Source organism: Leptonotus elevatus, chromosome 18 (assembly GCF_054856555.1).
Source record: "Leptonotus elevatus isolate MCC_2025b chromosome 18, RoL_Lele_1.0, whole genome shotgun sequence".
Classification (NCBI taxonomy): Eukaryota; Metazoa; Chordata; class Actinopteri; order Syngnathiformes; family Syngnathidae; genus Leptonotus; species Leptonotus elevatus.
Genome location: NC_141256.1, coordinates 15994679 through 16014113, shown reverse-complemented (window position 1 = coordinate 16014113; position 19435 = coordinate 15994679). Strand labels below are relative to the sequence as shown.

At 43.8% G+C, this 19435-nt stretch overlaps 3 protein-coding genes across 6 annotated transcripts; 2 read left to right on the top strand and 1 right to left on the bottom strand.

Annotated features, from left to right (window-relative positions):
* Positions 1-99: 99 nt before the first annotated feature.
* Positions 100-4922, top strand: LOC147158881 (cytochrome P450 2K1-like). Of its 3 annotated transcripts, XM_086061264.1 has the most exons (9): positions 111-409; positions 1304-1466; positions 1545-1694; positions 2159-2319; positions 2398-2580; positions 2795-2933; positions 3188-3372; positions 4151-4292; positions 4523-4922. In XM_086061264.1, the coding sequence occupies exons 1-9, from the start codon at positions 203-205 to the stop codon at positions 4711-4713; spliced, it is 1521 nt and encodes a 506-aa protein (XP_085917390.1). In that variant the 5' UTR covers positions 111-202; the 3' UTR covers positions 4714-4922. The 3 variants fall into 3 exon arrangements, 2 of the variants coding, with proteins under 2 accessions (XP_085917389.1, XP_085917390.1); XR_015090848.1 differs by having other exon boundaries at positions 100-409; positions 1304-1694; positions 2795-2892; positions 4523-4669; XM_086061263.1 differs by having other exon boundaries at positions 104-409; positions 1304-1694.
* Positions 4923-5845: 923 nt separating this feature from the next.
* Positions 5846-11016, top strand: LOC147158880 (cytochrome P450 2K1-like). Its single transcript, XM_086061266.1, has 9 exons — positions 5846-6189; positions 7025-7178; positions 7256-7405; positions 7840-8000; positions 8077-8259; positions 8691-8829; positions 8935-9119; positions 9561-9702; positions 10544-11016. Exons 1-9 carry the CDS (start codon positions 5983-5985, stop codon positions 10732-10734), a joined length of 1512 nt encoding a protein of 503 aa, XP_085917392.1. The 5' UTR covers positions 5846-5982; the 3' UTR covers positions 10735-11016.
* On the bottom strand, positions 10856-19367 carry LOC147158879 (uncharacterized). Of its 2 annotated transcripts, XM_086061269.1 has the most exons (8): positions 19129-19367; positions 17657-17757; positions 16191-16475; positions 14995-15435; positions 12904-12917; positions 12646-12711; positions 12294-12380; positions 10856-11585 (listed from the first exon to the last, which is right to left on the bottom strand). In XM_086061269.1, exons 2-8 carry the CDS (start codon positions 17730-17732, stop codon positions 11511-11513), a joined length of 1044 nt encoding a protein of 347 aa, XP_085917395.1. In that variant the 5' UTR covers positions 17733-17757; positions 19129-19367; the 3' UTR covers positions 10856-11510. The 2 variants fall into 2 exon arrangements, with proteins under 2 accessions (XP_085917395.1, XP_085917396.1); XM_086061270.1 differs by lacking the exon at positions 19129-19367 and having other exon boundaries at positions 17657-17887.
* Between the last annotated feature and the right edge of the window lie 68 nt (positions 19368-19435).

The following is a 19435-nucleotide window of genomic DNA, read 5'->3' as shown; positions in this document are numbered from 1 at the left end:
GTCTACATCAATTTATTACGACAGTGACGTAAAAAAGACCCGCATAATAACGTTTTCCAAATAAACGCCACAGAACTTTTTTTTTTTTTTTTTTTTTTTACTTGTCGCGTCCCGCCCTGCTTAGTGGGTTGGACTTACTGCGATGTCACATGAACACGTGACGCGAAGTTAGCCGTTACTCGATCGGCCTCCCCCAAAAAACATGGACGTTTCGGGCGCTTTGCTTCCGCTGAGCTCCAGCTTCGTGCTGGGCTCCGTGCTCGTGTTTCTCCTCGCCTACGTGGCCTGGTCGTCGGCCTCCAGCTCGCCGGAGCCTCGGCGGCAGGAGCCTCCGGGTCCGAGGCCGCTGCCGCTGCTCGGGAACCTGCTTCACCTCAACCTGCGCGGACCGCACCGGACCCTGCTGGAGGTGAGCGTCGAGCGAAAACGCGGGTGCGCGCGCGCGCACACGCACGCGCTTTTATTTTTTTTTAAACTTTAGTTTTGTTTTGATTCGGGTCGTTTTTAGCAATAGAGAAATACAGTAAATACAAGTTGTCATTTTAACTATAGCCTAATTAAAGTTAGTTTTAAGTAGTTTTATGAACGTAAAATAGGTTTGAGTTTTTTTTTGTTTTTTTTTAATCTCAAAGATGCAAAACTTGACCAGGACTTGGTCTCAAATGTTTAGAATCTGACCCGTGACAATTTTCAAAAACTGTTTGCTCAGTCAGGACTTGAAACTGGCCTTGGCTAATCTCAGCCTAGGATTAATTTTAATGACGTAGAATTTGACCTGAGCCTAATGTTTAAAACCTTTGACCTAATTTAGGCCTCATTTTAGAAGGTTTCGAACCTGACCTAGCAACCATCCCAAAGCCACATAATACGACCATGGACTCATTTTAAAACCATATAATCTGACCCAGGATTAATTTCACAGACACTTAAATCTGCCCTAGGCCTGATCTCAAAACTGGTTGAACTTGAAAAATATAACTTGACCTCGGATTTATGTAAAAAAATTCAGACCTGCCCCACTTCTGATGTCAAAGACCTAAAACCTAATTTAGGAACAAAATCTTAGATCTGGTTTCTGCTCTAGTCCTTAAAGCAGAACTCGTCTAAATCTGGGCCATCTAATTCGTGCACTTTCCGACTTCTTGTCTTTCCAACATCACCAGTTAAAAGTTAGCAACAACACACTAAAAAAAAAAAAAAGTACACAATCACAGAGCATCACCAGTTGTTAATCGCTATCATATTATTTGTATACTTCATAATCTACGTGCCCTGAAATCGACCCCACCTCTTTGGTTCCAAGATGTCGAAGAAGTACGGCCCAGTGTTCACCTTCCACATGGGCCCCAAAAAAGTGGTGGTTCTGACCGGTTACAAGGCCGTGAAGGAGGCCCTGGTCCAGCGCGCCGAAGAGTTTGGAGAACGAGATCCACTGAACACCATCAAGGAGACCAAGCTGGAGCACGGTAAGAACGCAAACGGCAAAACGGCAAAGTTTCTCCCCGGCAGCAGCAAAATGAATGAAGTCGTTTGGCGCACCCGAGGCGTCATTTGGACCAACGGAGACTCGTGGAAGGAGATGCGTCGCTTCGCTTTGAGCAACCTGAGAGACTTCGGGATGGGAAAAAAGGCGTGCGAGGAAAAGATCATGGAGGAATGTCAGCACCTCTTGGAAGTCTTCAAGGATTTCAGAGGTGATGCGCAGCAACATGGATGGAACGTCTTCTTGTAGTGAAGTTTTCTGTCACGGCGCCGGTTAAATGTGGGAGTTGGAGCAATGTTGATAATAGTTGAATCTGTCACTCTTTTTAATTTTTTATTTTTTATTTATTTTTTTTTTATATATTTTTTTAATATATTTTTTTTATTTTTTATTTTTTTTTATCATTATTATTATTATTTTTTTTTTTTAAGAGCTCAGTATTGTTCATTCGGAAATGTCATGATCATTGCTCCTTTTATTATTTATTATTTTTATTTTTTTTTGGATTTTTGGAACATGTTGAAGTTGGAATGGTTTGAATCGGTCGAGAAATGTAGAAGTAGTTGAAGGACAACAAAAACGCCGGCATAACAAAACGTAGCCGAAGGTGCGAATGGCGACGAGCTGGTGTCTTGCGGTGAAAGCCTTCTGTCATCGTGCCGGTTCTCGTTTCAGGCGAAGCGTTGGACCCGCAGCAGCCGCTCAACTACGCCGTGTCCAACATCATCTGCTCGCTGGTGTTCGGCAGCAGGTTCCGGTACGACGACCCCGCCTTCACGGCCATGGTGCAGCGCACCAGCAGAAACATTCAAATCGTGGGCGGTCCCTCCTTGCAGGTCGATCCCAACGCCATACGTCCCATTTTTCCACGTCGTGTTGATTGACGCGGAACAAATGACGTTGCTCTCCCTCAGCTGTACAACATGTTCCCGTGGATCGGCAAGTGGTTCTCCTCGGAGAGGGAGGAGCTCCGCATTCTGGGGGCGGCCAACCGCGAGCAGGCCACGGAACTGATCCGGGGCCTGAAGGAGACTCTCAACCCGCAGAGCAGCCGAGGCTTTGTGGACGCCTTCCTCGTCCGACAGCGGCAACTGGAGGTACGACGACGTTCCGTATTGAGAATCGCTCACAATTAGCCAGATCAGCGGTCCCCAACCACAGGCCCGTGGACCACTTTGGGCCAACGGTCCGCGAAAGTTGTGGACTTGTATGAACCGTGGTGGGAAAAAAAAGGTTGGGGGGGGGCCGCTGAGCGAGATCGCGGTTCCTTGACTCGGGCCTGAAAAGTGTTCTAGTTCCTTTTGTTCGCAGGACAACGGCGACGTGGGTCACTACCACAATTCGAACCTTCTGATCACCGTCTCCAACCTGTTTGTGGCGGGCACGGAAACCACCTCCACCACGCTCAGGTGGGCGCTGCTCCTCATGGCCAAGTACCCCGACATACAAGGTAGAAGTTTCACATTAAAAACGGGACCGGTTCGAAACGCGCATTTGGCGAAAAACGTCTGTCCATCCGTTTTTCTGGACCGCGGTTCGCAGTTCAGGTCACCTGTGGAGTTCTTGTTGCGTCTTATCAAAGTCACGACACACCTGAATAATCATTCACTTTTCAGTTTTTTGGGGGATTTTCGACGACCAATTGTGACTAAAAAGGGACGAACGGGATTACGAGTTACGCCGACTTTCACTACTTTTACGCAGAGAAGGTCCGAGCGGAGCTGAGGCGGGCGATCGGAGATCGTCGGGTCCGGGCGGAGGACCGCAAGAACTTGCCCTTCGCCGACGCCGTCATCCACGAGACGCAGCGGCTGTCCGACATCATTCCCATGTCGCTCCCTCACCGGACCAGCCAGGACGTCACATTCCGGGGCTACTTCATCAAGAAGGTCGGCAAAAAAAGTAAAAGTCCTCATGAAGTGACGTCTTTCACAGGATTCTGTAAAGTAAAAAAAGATTCTGAAATGTACTTAACTCATTTAAACCCAAAAACGTATAAATGTGTTTTTTTTAATAATTTGTCCTTCACTCCCAAAAACGTATTTATACGTTTTTTATGCTAGCTAGAGCATACAGAAAGCTTTGATACAGCTTCTGACAGGAAGAGGTCGCTTAACCCATTAAGGCCTAAAGCGCCTGACAAAACATGCCTCTAAAAGCGAAGGGTGACTTTTGAGTCACCCCTTGAAAACCTGAAGATTTCCTGCAAATTCAACAATATTTAAAATAATTGATCAAATCAAAATTTATTATAAGCCTTCAATATTAAAAAAAAAAAAAATCAACAAACAAATGTCGCATCTGCGGGTACATAACTCCAAATATATTTACCGGTTGTAATAACCTCGGTGGTAATTATTCGTCGTCCATTCCGTTACAAAGCCGTCAAAATGTTCCAACATCACGCGCTGCCGGCCTTAATGGGTTAAAAGCAATGGTAGTCATTACAAAAAACGGCCAGCGGGTGGCAGCAGAGTATAAGAGCTCAACCAGGGCCAACATGGCAGCAACAAACTCTTTTTTTTTTTTCAACAGGTTTGTGTGAATAATGATGCAACTTAGCTATGTTCTAATTCTTATTGCTGCAAAACGGAAACAGCAACCAAGTATTTGTAGTCGGTTACCTCCCACCACTGCTAAAAAAAAAATTTTGTTTTGTGCCCGCAGGGCACGGCGGTGTGCCCTCTCCTGACGTCCGTCCTGCATGACGAGAGCGAGTGGGAGAAGCCGCTCTCCTTCCATCCTCAACATTTCCTGGACGAGGACGGAAAGTTCGTCAAGCCCGACGCCTTCATGCCCTTCTCGGCAGGTGCGGCGAACAATGGCAGCCTTGTGCCGTCACCTGTTGCTAGGCAGAAATTGAAGGGCCCGCGCAGTTGGGAGGTTTTCTGATTTTTAGCTGTTTTAGTTCAAGCGGTTGGCTAGTGATTTAGTTAGTTATTTGGTTTGTTTGTTGGTTAGTGATTTGGTGTGTTTCTTTGTTGTTTGTTTAGTAATGCCCTTAAAAAACAATCTTTTGCCGGTTGGTTGCGCTTGCAGGTCGCAGAATTTGCCTGGGTGAGAGCCTGGCCCGCATGGAGCTCTTCATCTTCTTCGTCACGCTGCTGCAGCACTTCCGCTTCCGGCCACCGCCGGGGGTCACCGAGGACGAGCTGGACCTGACCCCCCGCGTGGGGGGCACGCTCTGCCCCGCGCCGCACAAGCTTTGCGCCGTCTCTGTTGCCGGCTAGCGAACGAACTTGTTATTTGTTTGCAATCATCTGATCGGATCATTTATGATCGCACAACGAATAACTGCATATCCCCCCCCCCCCCCCCCACGACTCTGCAATCTTTGCACAAATGTTTAAATGTACGGCAGATGCTAGCAATGTATGATGTTACTAGAGTTTACCGAAAATTGTTTGATTTTGTTAGCGAATAAAGTTGATTCAATGCATTTGTAATGTCAGCTTAATTGTGTATGCATTCAAAAAAAAAAAATAACAATGATGTCATTGTTGATTTGCATTTGTTAAAACAAAATGTGTGCCAATTTCAAGACAAAGTCTCCCAGCCGGGTCTTTTGACTCAAAACGTACTTTACTCTTCTACTTTTTAACAGGTTGATGATTTGTTAAATTTGTCATGGAGTAAAAGTCCATAAAGTCGCACGCGGGTCAAAAATCAATCGCGGTGTATGTTTCTATCCGTGTTAAACATTAACCATGATTCATCTGCCTGGGATTTAGTCGTATGAAAAGTCACATTTATTTAAAGAATAACAACGGCCGGGAACACAACCCTAAGTAATAAAATTATAAAATGAGTCGTCTTTCCACCTCAACGACAGCCTAAAACATTTTGTGTGTGTGCTCCTTAACTTTGACATGATAATGTCTTTTCTTGTCGATGTTCTTTTCATTTGCTGACATCTTGTTTGAATGGAGTAACTTGAGATATGAATGTTTTGAGTTACGAGCGCGGATCAAATTCTCGCCGGCTGGGAGCCAAGTAGCGCCAAGTCCCGCGGGAGCCTTGAGCGAATTTGTTGCCGCATCGCGCAAACAATGTTGGAGGATGAGGCGGTCAAACATTGCTTCATTTTTACTTATGGACATTTTTTTTTTTTTTTTTTTTTTAAAGCTTGTTATTTCCCTTTCGAACTTCATTGGCCACACATGGGTCAGCACTTAAGCACCAACGCTGTTTTGAGCTATCACTTCTGTCAAAACCGAGCCTGCCTGGAGCCGCTCACTTCTCCGAGTCAGCCGCAAGTTCTCCTGCAAAAGAAAAGACTCCCGAGTCCCATCGTTAATAGCCAAGAGCCGTTCAAAAGACTCAATTCGTTCGTGAACGTCACAAGCACGATACTATCGATCTTCAACGGTTCGTGCTTTGGGTGAAGTGTTGGACTTGCGGCGTCCCGCCCTGCTGTGGGTTGGACTTTTCCAAGGTGTCAAGAGAGGACGTCGTCGTCGTCGTCGTCGTCGTCACTCGATCGGCCTCCCCAAAAAAACATGGACGTTCCGGGCGCTTTGCTTCCGCTGAGCTCCAGCTTCGTGCTGGGCTCCGTGCTCGTGTTTCTCCTCGCCTACGTGGCCTGGTCGTCGGCCTCCAGCTCGCCGGAGCCTCGGCGGCAGGAGCCTCCGGGTCCGAGGCCGCTGCCGCTGCTCGGGAACCTGCTCCACCTCAACCTGCGCGGACCGCACTGGACCCTCTTGGAAGTGAGAGACGATCGTGCGCGAGCACGCACGCATTCACACGGCACGTACACGTACACGTACTTGACCCCCCCCCCCCCCTTCCGACCAGTTCAAGTCGAGTACTCAACCATCTAGTCACCGACCACTAGTACTTACTACTTTTGATACATGACCCCCACCCCCCCAAAAAATGCATGGAATTAATGACAATATTCGATTCTAATTTCTAGTTCCTGTTCGTAAAATGGCCACAAGAGGGCGACCAACACTGCTATCAGCCGCAGTTGCGAGTGCAGTACTGATACTCGAAATAAGAAGTCATTTTTTTAATCTATATGGTGCTTTCAAACAGCCTTAGCTGTCACAAAGCGCGTTTACAGAAACACAATATAAAACAAACCTAAAACAATTGTGGACTCTGCTCCGGCTCCACCATTTTTTTTGGTGTCTTTCCAACACCCCCGCTAGTTAAAGGTTAGCAACAGTAATGGTTGGTTAGCGAGTCACACGCAGCAATTTCCAGCTCAAGCGACACTTCCCAAAAAAAGTACACTAAGCATAATATAAACACACGTTAGTCAATTTGGGATTCTTTGTGCGCTTATAATACTCGTTAGGAATGATCAGCGTATGTCATTAATATCTGTCAACCCTTTGAGACTCTTTTGTGATTAAGAGCTTCATTTATTTATTATTATTATTTTTTTAATTTATTTATTTATTATTATTATTTTTTTTAAAGAGCTTCATTTATACGTTTGAGTCGACTTGACCAGGACTGACTTTCAATCAGTCCAACGTTTGTTTTCCTCTTTTTGTCCTTTTCATTTGAAAAACCGCACCTCTTTGGTCCAAGATGTCGAAGAAGTACGGCCCAGTGTTTACCTTCCACATGGGCCCCAAAAAGGTGGTGGTTCTGGCCGGATTCAAGACCGTGAAGGAGGCCCTGGTCCAGCGCGCCGAAGAGTTTGGAGAACGACAAACTCTGGAAGGTCACAAGGTGGAGCACGGTAAACAAAAACACGCACGCCGCAACGATAAATAAGAGCACAGCAGCAAGCGAATGAAAATGTGTTGCGCACCCGAGGCGTCACTTGGACCAACGGAGACTCGTGGAAGGAGATGCGTCGCTTCGCTTTGAGCAACCTGAGGGACTTCGGGATGGGAAAGAAGGCGTGCGAGGAAAAGATCATGGAGGAATGTCAGCACCTCTTGGAAGTCTTCAAGGATTTCAGAGGTGATGCGCAGCAACATGGATGGAACGTCTTCTTGTAGTGAAGTTTTCTGTCACGGTGCCGGTTAAATGTGGGAGTTGGAGAAATGTTGATAATAGTTGAATCTGTCACTCTTTTTTATTTTTTTATATATATTTTTTTTAAATTTATTTTTTATTATTTTTTTAATTTTTTTTAATTTTTTTAATTTATTTTTTAAGAGCTCAGTATTGTTCATTCGGAAATGTCATCATCATTGCTCCTTTTTTTTTTTTTTTTTTTTGGGATTTTTGGAACATGTTGAAGTTGGAATGGTTTGAATCGGTCGAGAAATGTAGAAGTAGTTGAAGGACAACAAAAAACGCCGGCATAACAAAACGTAGCCCAAGGTGCGAATGGCGACGAGCTGGTGTCTTGCGGTGAAAGCCTTCTGTCATCGTGCCGGTTCTCGTTTCAGGCGAAGCGTTGGACCCGCAGCAGCCGCTCAACTACGCCGTGTCCAACATCATCTGCTCGCTGGTGTTCGGCAGCAGGTTCCGGTACGACGACCCCGCCTTCACGGCCATGGTGCAGCGCATATGCAGAAACTTTCAGCTCTTGGGCAGTCCGTCCTTGCAGGTCGATCCAAACGCCGTCCATTTCCATGCTGGCGACCCGGACCCGATGCATTTCATAGAAAGTTGCTCTCCCTCAGCTGTACAACATGTTCCCGTGGCTCGGCATGTGGTTCTCCTCGGCGAAAGAGGAGCTGCGCGGTCACGTGGCGGCCAACCGCGAGCAGGCCACGGAACTGATCCGGGGCCTGAAGGAGACTCTCAACCCGCAGAGCAGCCGAGGCTTGGTGGACGCCTTCCTCGTCCGACAGCGGCAACTGGAGGTACGACGACGTTCCGTATTGAGAATAACTTCCTATTGGCTCGATCGGGGTTCTATGACTTTTTTTCCCCCGAGAGAGAGCTCAGTATTGCTCATTCGGTAATTTTACCGATTTGACATGTCATTATCATTGCTCTCTCTCTCTCTCTTTTTGTATTTTTTAAATATTTTTTTTATTTTGTATGTGGGTGTGTGTGAACTCATTAGTTCACCTAAAATTATAAAATATTAAAAATCCCATACCGTCCGCCCAAACCGAATACTTCAGAATCCAGCTAGAGTCGTGAGGTTGTCAGGAGACCCGAGGAAGGATCAAAGAAAGGAAAGGAAAGTGAAATCCAGCAGCGACCAGACCTTACCTACTTCGCACCCGGGGTCACCAACCCCAGAAAGATCTCAAATTCTACGTTGAGCTTTCCTTTTTATGCGCAGGACTCCGGCCACGTGGGTCACTACCACAATTCGAACCTTCTGGCGACCATTGTCAACCTGTTTGCGGCGGGCACAGAAACCACCTCCACCACGCTCAGGTGGGCGCTCCTCTTCATGGCCAAGTATCCCGACATACAAGGTAACAAGAGCAGAAGTGCTTTTTTTTTTTTTTATCCAAGCCTAAAATTGAATGTTGACTTATTTGAAGTTTTGCCTCATTCTTTGTTGTCTTGTGAACCCGCAGAGAAGGTCCAAGAGGAGCTGAAGCGGGTGATCGGAGATCGTCGGGTCCAGGCGGAGGACCGCAAGAACTTGCCCTTCGCCGACGCCGTCATCCACGAGACGCAGCGGCTGGCCGACATTGTTCCCACGGCGATTCCTCATCGGACCAGCCAGGACGTCACATTTCGGGGCTACTTCATCAAGAAGGTCAGCAAATGGATTATTATTATTTTTTTTTAATCCTAAATAATTCTTGAAGCGAGGATATACCACCATTAAAAGTTTTCCATCAAGAGCAATGATGATGACATTTCCGAATGAACAATACTGAGCTCTTAGAAAAAAAAAAGAAAAAAAATTAGAAAAAAAAATTAGAAAAAAAAAAAAGTTTTCCACCAAAAAAAGAAATCTCTTTCTCTCTTAAATTCTAAAGTAGAATCTTGAAAACCTGCTGTCGATTGTCGATGATGAGCCCTGATTTGATAAGTTGGCACAATAATAAAAGACAACTCTCTATTACTCAAAGGTAAATATGTAAAAGTATTTCAAATTGGTCAGAAAAATCCATACTCAAGTAGATATACCAGAAAAAGTATTGGTCGTTGGTTACTTCCCGCCACTGCTAAACGGCTCCTCCCACCCCGGCAGGGTACGACGGTGTGCCCTCTCCTGACGTCCGTCCTGCATGACGAGAGCGAGTGGGAGAAGCCGCTCGCTTTCCATCCTCGACATTTCCTGGACGAGGACGGAAAGTTCGCCAAGCCCGACGCCTTCATGCCCTTCTCGGCAGGTGCGTCACACGACGGGAAATTTGCGCCGTCACTTGTCGCTAGGCAGAACTTGAGGGCCCGCGTGGCTGGAGACGAGTGAGCCGTTTGGTTACTTGTGTGATCGGTTCATCATTGAGTTGCTTGTTGTTTTAGTTAGGTTGTGTAATGAGTGATTTAGTCATTTGGTTCATTATTTAGTTAGTTGTTGGTTAGTTTCAGTTTGTTTAGCTATTTAACTACCATTTAGTTATTTAGTTGGCTGGTTGTTTGGCTAATGTCTGTTGTTTGGTCAGTTCTTTAGTTGGTGGTGTGTTATTTCGCTGGTTAGTTATTTGGCTATTTAGTTGGTTCTTTCCTTAGTTTCTTTGTTTGGCTAGTTATTTAGTTGGTTAGTTTTAGTTTCTTTGTTATTTAGTTAATTCTTGATTATTGTTATTTTGTCATTTAGTTAGTTTGTTTTGGTGCTTTTTTCTTTTGTTGGTAGCTTTTTTTTGGTTCATTTTTTTTTTAGTTAGTTGGTTGGTTAGTCATTTCATTAGTTGTTTTGTTATTAAGTTCACTAGTTGTTTGGTTTTGTTCTAGTTTGCCGTTTGTTTACTTGGTTACACAGTGATGTAGTTGCTTGGTTACAAAATTAGTGTTTCAATTGTTTGGCTGGTTATTCAGTTAGTAGCTTAACTGTGTAGGCACTTAGCGGTTAGTTTTTGTTTCCAGTTGTTTGGTTGACATAGTTGGTTAGTTATGTTTATAGTTTGTTACGCTATGTTATGTATAGAGAGTAGTTTAATGCAAGTAAACTGGAAAGTCATGCCCTAAAAAAATTTTTGCTGATGGCAACGCCCTCTGCTGGATGCGCTGCAGGTCGCAGGGCTTGCCCGGGTGAGAGCCTGGCCCGCATGGAGCTCTTCATCTTTTTCGTCACGCTGCTGCAGCACTTCCGCTTCCGGCCACCCCCGGGGGTCACTGAGGACGAGCTGGACCTGACCCCCCGCGTGGGGGGCACATTGTGCCCTGCCCCGCACAAGCTTTGCGCCGTCCCTGTTGCCGGCTAGCCCTCAAAATTGATTTCTCATAAATGATAGTACAATCTGAAAGACTATGAATTGCATTCAAACTGTTCAGCTGCAAACCTATAACAGAATATTTGCCAGATTTGAGGAAGGACCAAATGTGCACAAATCAAATGCCTTTTTATCGCCGTAATAAACATGCTGTAAAAATGATTGTGGCCCGCCAGCCAGGTGAGGAGGTCAGGATGTCAAGTCAAGTTGGTTTATAAATCACAAACAAGTATTATTAAAATGAATAAAGTTGATTTTTTTATATATGCTGAATGATTTACCTGATGATTGTTGATCTCGGCCAAGCTGCCTTTTTGAATGGCGTGCGTTGTTTTGTGGCCAAATCTATAGAAAGGTATCGGTTTGGCAAATAAGCCAGTAAATGACTTGTCTTTCCACCTGAATGACACCCTAAAAATTGTGTGTGTGTGTGTGTGTGGTCTTGTTTTTGTTACATAGCGGGGACAACCTTTCTGTATTTCACAGAGCTGTGGGTGCGTCCACGTGGGGCCATTTTGCTGGACCCCACAAGTTTAGACCTCTTTTCGAGGGTGAAGACTTGGTTTTAGGGTTTCGGTTTGAAATGGGTTACGGTTGAGGTTAGGGTAAGGAATAGGGGTAGCCAATCATTTTTGAGGGTCGGGGTTAGGGGGAGGGGCTAGGAAATGCATTATGCCAATGAGATGGCCCCACAAAGATAGTAAAACAAACTTGTGTGTGTGAATGTTGATAACGACTTTTCCCGTTGATTATTATTATTTTTTTTTTCAATTGCTGACATCTTGTTGAGGCGAGATCCTGAGGGCCGCGTAGGTCACCGCGTCCTCGTCCTCTTCGCGGACCTGCACAGCCACAAATAACGCTTTTAAAGGCCAGCCAAGTTTATGGGATACAGCAGTGGTGTTCAAACGATGGCCCGGGGGCCGTTTGCGGCCCACCCACATTATTTTCGCAGCATATGCTGACAATAAATACTTTTGACGTGGTGCGCGATGCTATTTAAAAAAAGAAAAAAAAAACGGATTCAGCTGCAGATCTACCATCGATTAGTTTTAGCATGTAGTACAAAAAAACAAACGTTTTAAACTGGCTGACTAATTTTTTTATGCAACCCTTGGAGGGAAAAGTTGTGCGGTATTATTGTTGCAGCATTAGAGTTACGATTAGTTATGAACACTCTAAATATTTCTAGAAACCAAAAAAAGAAAAAGTCAATTGACATAAAACAGGGAATTCTGCTTTTGTTTGTTGGGAGAAAATATAATCGGTGAGTTTTGTCGTCTGCTCCGTTTGCAGGCGTCGCTGCTTCGTATGTGTTTGACGAGCACGTGTTTCAAGGTTCGGCAACATTTATGCAAATTTCCCTTAGCCCGTTTATGAGGGAAATCAAGACAGACTCCCAAAATGAAATCAGGATAAATGAAAAGCAAAATAAGTTGATTATCACGTTAAAAACGGCAAAATAAAAGCAAGCTGATGAAAGCAACAAATCCTCTTTTGGATTTCGGGGATGATAAAGATTACGCCGAGACCGAGTCGGCACTACTGGCCTGTTTCTTGGCGCCGGCTTCCTTCTTCTTCTGGTGACTCACTGTACTGTACGTCAGGCCGCTCTCGGGTTCTTCCGGTGACTCGTCCTTTTGAAACGAGAAGACAAAAACTTGATCGGCCATGAACTGTCAACTGACAGGCGACGTGGAAGAAAAAGAATGACGAAGAATAACTGTGCCTTGAGATACAAGTGCGCTTCAGACCCCCACCACTAGATGGCGGCAAATTTAGGTGAAGGGATGAATGGCATTTCCATCCATTTCAATGAGGAAATTTGAAGTGTGAGCGTTTGGAGCTTTAGAATTTAACTCTTATCTCAAGGCAGCAGTGTAGCAACGCAAATATTCTCACCTTGGACTTGGCGTCTTCCGTCTTGCGGTCATAACTGACGCTCGCGTAGGTCGCGTTGTTCTCGTCCTGACGAACAGCCAGAAAATGTCAAGTTTAACTGGTCGCCAGTCATTGACAAACAATAGAGTGGACGCCATAGCGAAATTATTTTCTCAAACTTTTGCAACTGTCAGCTGACACTGCTGTTGTTGAAATGCGCTTTGTTGCGTTTCATCACGCAAGAAGAATTTGGGGGGGGGGGGGGGTGGACTAACTTACATGTTTGGGGAAATCTGAAAAAAAAAAAGGAGAACAAGTGCAATGATTAGTCATCAGAAAGGATGATTTCATACGCGCGAGGGCGCGGAAGGAAACTGCGGATTTTAAGCACTTTAACTCTTTGACTGCCAGACGTTTTCAGAAAAGGGATGCCGCCAGTGCCAGCCGATTTAAGCATTTTGACTGATTTTCAAGGTCCACAGAAAATGTTCTGTTTGGACTATGGAAACACACGTACTACCAAATGAAAGATTGGACTTTCATCTTTCATCAGAAAAAAAGAGTTTGTTTCTACCTTATTCCGTTCTTTAGTAATCAACAATAGAAAATGGTTAGTTTCATCCGATTTCGCTTGTTTTGAACTCAAATACGGAGAAATCAAGCTTTTAGTGAAACGATATTATTTCATGCATTCTAGTGAATTTGACACTTCTTTTTGTCCATGAATGATGCCACAAACACCTAAATAGTGCTTTACTTCTATAAAACACTACCACCAAGAATGAAAAAGTGTTTTTTGATAGCAAAATACGTTTATTTACATTCAACAGTGTAACAATTTGACAACAATTTGGCAAACTATTTACAAATGTGTGCAACTGTGGTGCTATTTACAAATATGTGGATGTTTCAACGACAGTTTTTCTTTTTGTAACACTCTCCTGCGTGCAAAGAGACGTAACAGCATTTGCACAACAGATTGCCTCTTCGCGTGTGCCACTTTCTTGCAGGCCGTTTTTTTCCGGGGAATAGCAAGTATATACTGCAGTGTGTGTCAAGTCTAATATCAGGATCATGCTACGGTTACGTTACGGTGGTGTTACGTCTCGCTTCCCCGTGTCCTTCAGTTGCTATACCGGGTGGTAGGAGATCCATTTTATCCACTCCATTCATGGTGGCATCGTAGTCCAGAAACAGTGTCTTCTCCGTGATCAGACTGTACCCGCTCCTCCGATGAATATGCATTGGACTCGGGGTACTCTTCATTGTCCGATCGAATGTCCGCTTGTGCAGCTCCGCGTTTTCCGGCCTTAGCAGCGCTAGCCGCGCTAGCCGCGCTTTGCCGATGAGGCTTACTACTTGTTCATAACAGTCACGCCAAAGCTTCCAACTTTGGCGTAGAGCTCGTTGTCATCTTCTTCATCATCATCAATCTGCATTGGTCGATGCCAACTCTCCATCGCCCGATCGAATGTCCGATTGTGTAGAAGTACCCGGCCGGCTATTGTGCGCGTTTTCCGGCCTTAGCAGCGCTAGCCGCGCTAGCCGCGCTTAGCCGTGAGGCTTACTACGTGTTCATAACGCCAAAGCTTCCAACTTTGGCGTAGAGCTCGTTGTCATCATCATCGTTGACATCAATGCGCTTTTTAGTATTGATTGATGCTTTCCGTCTTTGAAAAAAATGCTCAAGCTGAGCTGCTTGTAACCGGTTGCTTGGTCAAGCCATTGTGGCTTGGATCAGCCATTGTCTCCTCAACACTCTAGCTCCGCCTCACGTCTTCTACTGACGCCCACGGTGGGCGGCCCATCCAACCTTGTGCAAAGAGAGTCATCGCTGCCCTCTAGGGGCCAAAACGAGTCTTTGACTAATCAGATCAGCCTGATTCTTTCAGCACAGCTGCCCAAGGCTTTCCTGCACCCGTTTTTGAAAAAAAAAAAAAAAAACATAGGGGACGTCTTTTAACGTCCTCGGCGCCCTTCCCTAGGTTTATGCTAAACGTTTTATAACGTTTATGGCAGTCAAAGAGTTAACTTAAAAAAAACAAAAAAAACTCATTCATACAAAAATGTAATTATGTTATTTAATTACAATTAACCATTTACTTAATGCAAAATAAGAAATGTATAAATAAAATGTTAAATTATTTGTAATGTTATTTACAATAAATACATGAATTTAATTAGATAAATGTACAAAAATAACAACTGAATACAATTTCATTAGTGTGGGGAAAAAAAAAGGCTCTCGATTTAAAAGAAAGGGGGGGGGTTGAAATTGTTCGTGAAATTAAACCTTTTCCCCAAAAAAGATTTTTTTTTTTTAAAATCCATGCAACCTTTTGAATACCGATTATCGAATGATGATCGTACCTTGGCTTGCGTTTCTTTTCGACTTCAATTTCACAAGGATGACGGCCACGATGATGAAAATCAGCACCAAGGCTGCGACAACCGCCCCGATGACGATGACGAGCATGTCGCGGCCAAGCGACGTCGCTCCGGGACCCCCGGAACCTACGGGACCCCCGGGACCTCTCGTACTCTCTTCCGTGGACGCGACTGTGTACTGGGCCTCGAACTTTACTTGGCCTCCATCCACGAATTGGCACGTGTACTTCCTTTCGCGGCTGGCAGGAGATACCGTGAGAATGGACGAGCAACCGCTTGGCTGAACCCGATCTGAGGGAAGCGCCTTGCCGTCTTCGTCCATCCAGCGGAGGAATCTTGAATCGCATTGAATTGAGTAGAAGGCCACGGAACACATCAGGAACATGCGTCCGTCACTCATTGAATCCGATTGCAGAGGTGTCACTGCAGGGAAATACAATATGAGACCAATACAGACTTACATATGAACACAATATATATTTCATACTCTTCAACACATCCTTCCCGTTTTTATCACATCCGCTCTTTGCTGATTGGATCTTTTCACTGTCTGTCAGGTCAGGTTTTCCCCGCTCCAGAAATGTGCTTCATAGCGACTGACTTTGCTGCTAAAGCGATGAGTCTGGTTTCCAGGCTACAGCACTGCCAGGACCGCTGGGAGCAAATGAGCTCGTTCACTGCCATTGACGGCTATAGACGTCAAGAATTGATTTGAACTATTTTTATTAGTTTAACATTTTTTTCCACTTTTTTCCACACAAGAGTATGAAAACCTAGAAAAAAATATATTGTAAATTTAGAACAGATTAATCGACGGGCCTAATTATTATTATTTTTATTAAAAATAAAGGGCCATTTAATCGTAATTAATCGCATGATAATTTTATATCTGTTATAAATGTACAATAAAAAAATTCCAGGTTTTTATAAAAAATTTAATGAAATGAAAAAAACTAATAGAAATACTTCACATGAATTTTTGACGTCTATAGTCGTCAATGGCAGTGAATGAGTTAGGCTTCAGTGTCTTGCCCAAGGGCACTTCGATAGCAGGCACTCTAAACCAGGATTCAAATTGTCAACACTTGAGTCACTTCATTACTCGCTCCAACAGTACCGACGGAGCCACAATTTTGCAAAACTTAAAAGCTAGCTGGATGTGCTAAAAGACAACTCACATGTCAGCACCGTCAGATAAACCTCATATATCCGTTGTTGATCTCTCTCACATGCATAGTAACCAGCATCTTCCTCCATCACTCGCTCAATGAGCAGCGAGCAGTTGTCCATCAGCCGGAGGCGCTGACTTCTGCTCTCAACTTTGTTGTTTTTCACCACATGCATCAGCGTTTCCCCGTTGCGACTGAACAGCCACTTTATGCTGGAACAGGGCGACTGCATGCAGGGCAGAATGAGCGCGTCACCAGCCCTGACAAACTCCTTTTGGGCCTGGCCACTGATGACTGCAAGACACCACAGAGGGGGGACAAATGAAGTTACACGCTCACCAACGCCACAATAATAAGCTCTGCTACTTTAGCTACCGTTATTAGCACGAGTCAGCAATATTGGCTCAGCTCACTGGCAGAAGCTTATACGGATTAGGAGTGTGACGATATATCGATATCGCGATCAATCGTGATACTTTGTCTCCCGATAGGTTATCGATACGCCTACGCAAGTATCGCGATATTTGTAGTTAATATACAGCCACTAAAACGGCGCCCTTTGTTCATTACTTACTGAGCAATTACTTGGCAGGCCACTAGGGGGAGCGGCTCGTAAGAGCGGCGGGGAAATGTATGGAAGTCTTCAAGCGAAGAAGACTCATGAGCTTACTTTTACTTGACACTTATTATCTGTCCAGCAAATGACTCCGCTTTGCATACGTAACATTTTAAAACATACTTTATGACATTTTCTGAGGAATATTAACATTGATTTCATTGGATTTAATATTTAAGTAATTTTATTGATTTACTTTTGCAATGTTACACAAAAATTCATCACAGTTTATAAAATGAAACAATTCACTTTGACAATGGTGTTTAAGAAAGACACAAATTTGTATTTCTTAAAAAAAAAAAATACACTAAAGTACTTACTGTGAAGAAGACACAAGTTTTAATATTTTGTTTCAGTTTTAGTTATCAGATATGATATGATTCAAATCAATGAATGCAATTTCTTGAAGTGTTGTTTTTACCTACTGGATCAGAGCACCAGCGTTTTCGTGTATGACCCCTGACGTGCGTCGCTCGTACAATAAGCGCACGTCATGCGTTGCTCTTTCGCAAGATGCTAACCGCGCTAATGACTAACTTTCGATCACGAACATACAAAAGGAGCTTGGTTCTCATATGCAGTGCATTAATTCTAGATTTAAAAAAAATATATATATATATATTTTGCAAGTGCTATGTACCTAAACATCACGCTATTGCCCAATTTTCAAGCGCAGTCATGAAACACGTACAGCGAGTTATGAGTAAAGCTCCTAATATTGCTAGCCATGCTAACCATGCTAAAAGTAGTTGTTGTCCCTGTGACATACATGAGCAAAGTGAAAGTTTCATGTTAGAAAACGTTTACACAACTTTTACACAGCGTCAACATAATATCCATGAATCAGAAAGTTGTTTACCTTCAAATTGAAGCAGAAAAATAAGAATTATGTCCTGTGTGTTCATCTTATTGAGCAAGTTGAGCTTCTGGTTCATGTCATTATTTCCTCTTTGTGGTCACCTGTTAAAAATGAAGGGAGGAAAAAGAATAAAGTCCAACCCTCCAAAACGCACACATTTGCATCACTGTTGTTCTGCATTTATCCTTTTATAGAACTATTATTTCACAAGCAGTCCGGCCGAGCGGCAGAAGCGGCTCTGTAATCTTGTTTATCGCAGCACAATCTCGTCCAAAGCGGAAGTGAAAAAAAGACTAACCTTAACCTACTTGCTTTGTTTTTGGGGGGGGTGGGGGGGGCTTTGCAATGCTAGCAAAAAATTACGGAATAGATTAGGGCCAGTGGAGAGAAAAAAAAGGTTGGGCGGATTCTCACTTTATTCTCAGAATCCTGACTTTCTGTTTTCCCGCCACAATTCAGAAAATAAAGTGAGAATCCTGCCAACCCTTTTTTTTGTCTTCACTGGCCCTAACCCTCTTCCGTAAAATTGTTTTACTTACAAGTGAGCTTCATGCTCTCTGCCACCAGATGGCAGCAGCAAACTTCACAACAAACAGCCTCTTCGACTGATACATGAAAGGGAGAGTTTACTATTTAGTGCCAACTAGTGGTGAACAAAAATAATGCGACCATTTTGAAGCACGTGCAGTACGCGGTGCCTCAGAGAGAGAGAGCACACTTTGCAAACCTACCCCCAATTAATACTGCAAGAGGATTTATTTTTACATTGATGTAGTTATTTGTGTGGACCTATTTTGTTGGCGGAAGGATACTGGTGGTGATACCGTTTACACATCAGTTGCACTATGAGCAAATTAGGGTTCACTGTCTTGCCCAACGACACAGAATTCGAACTGTCATCACTTTGGAAACCTAATGACGTGCTATACCAATTAAGCTACAATATAGCAAAACTATTATAATTAGTTTTAACATAAATATAAAGATTTCGATTCCTGATGACCACAGCACACTCTTTTAACTATTATTATTACTACTATATATTTAAACTATTTGTTTTGAATAGCAGAGAATTTCCAACAGGACAAAATAGATGTTTTATTTATCGGTTTGATTAGTATTAATTGAATGTACCCATTAGATAATAAGCACACGCCATCTGTTGCTCTTTCACAGGCTGCTAACCGTGCTGCTGACTTACAAAAAAAGTTTCATTCATATACAGTGTATTTATTCTTGATTTTTCGCATGTGTTACGCAAGCATCGCCATTTTGCCAAATTTTCACCGAACATATAACACCATAAAAGGACGTAGAGCGAGTTGTGAGTGAGGCTTCTAATATTGCTAATCACGCTAACGTTAGCCATCGTTGTCCCTGTGATTTGCGTGAGCAGAGTGTCAAAGATGTGAAAGTGGAGGTTCCGGTTTACACAACTTTGATATAAATAAAATAATCAGGAAGTGGTTTACCTTCAAATTGAGCAAGTTGAGCTTCTGATTTTATGTCATAAGTTCCTCAATGGTGGAAAAAAAATCCATCCTCCAACACACACATTCGTTCTGGTCTCATAAGCCGTGTTCAGAATGAGCAAGCCGCATTTAAACGTATTTTAAATTGAAGGACATGCAGAAAATGTACAAATTGATAACGATCCAGTTGCTATAGCGTGATCCGTCATATTCAAAAGAAAAAACGGCGTGTTTTCCAAAGTAAAAGTAAAATGTTTGTAAACGTCTTATTTTGAAATTTGACTCCCAATTATCAGCCTCCCTTCAT

Bases quoted from the DNA above. Each gene is read 5' to 3' on its own strand.
- LOC147158879 (XM_086061269.1), bottom strand. From the start codon at position 17,732: ATGAACCAGAAGCTCAACTTGCTCAATAAGATGAACACACAGGACATA. The intron at 12,381-12,645 runs GTGAGAATATTT...TCGTTTCAAAAG, and splicing joins CGGAAGACGCCAAGTCCAAG to GACGAGTCACCGGAAGAACC. The intron at 11,586-12,293 runs GCCAGTAGTGCC...GTGGCTGTGCAG, and splicing joins AAGCCGGCGCCAAGAAACAG to GTCCGCGAAGAGGACGAGGA.
- LOC147158881 (XM_086061263.1), top strand. From the start codon at position 203: ATGGACGTTTCGGGCGCTTTGCTTCCGCTGAGCTCCAGCTTCGTGCTG. The intron at 2,320-2,397 runs GTCGATCCCAAC...GCTCTCCCTCAG, and splicing joins TGGGCGGTCCCTCCTTGCAG to CTGTACAACATGTTCCCGTG. The intron at 4,293-4,522 runs GTGCGGCGAACA...TTGCGCTTGCAG, and splicing joins CTTCATGCCCTTCTCGGCAG to GTCGCAGAATTTGCCTGGGT.
- LOC147158880 (XM_086061266.1), top strand. From the start codon at position 5,983: ATGGACGTTCCGGGCGCTTTGCTTCCGCTGAGCTCCAGCTTCGTGCTG. The intron at 8,260-8,690 runs GTACGACGACGT...TTTTATGCGCAG, and splicing joins TCCGACAGCGGCAACTGGAG to GACTCCGGCCACGTGGGTCA. The intron at 9,120-9,560 runs GTCAGCAAATGG...CCACCCCGGCAG, and splicing joins GGGGCTACTTCATCAAGAAG to GGTACGACGGTGTGCCCTCT.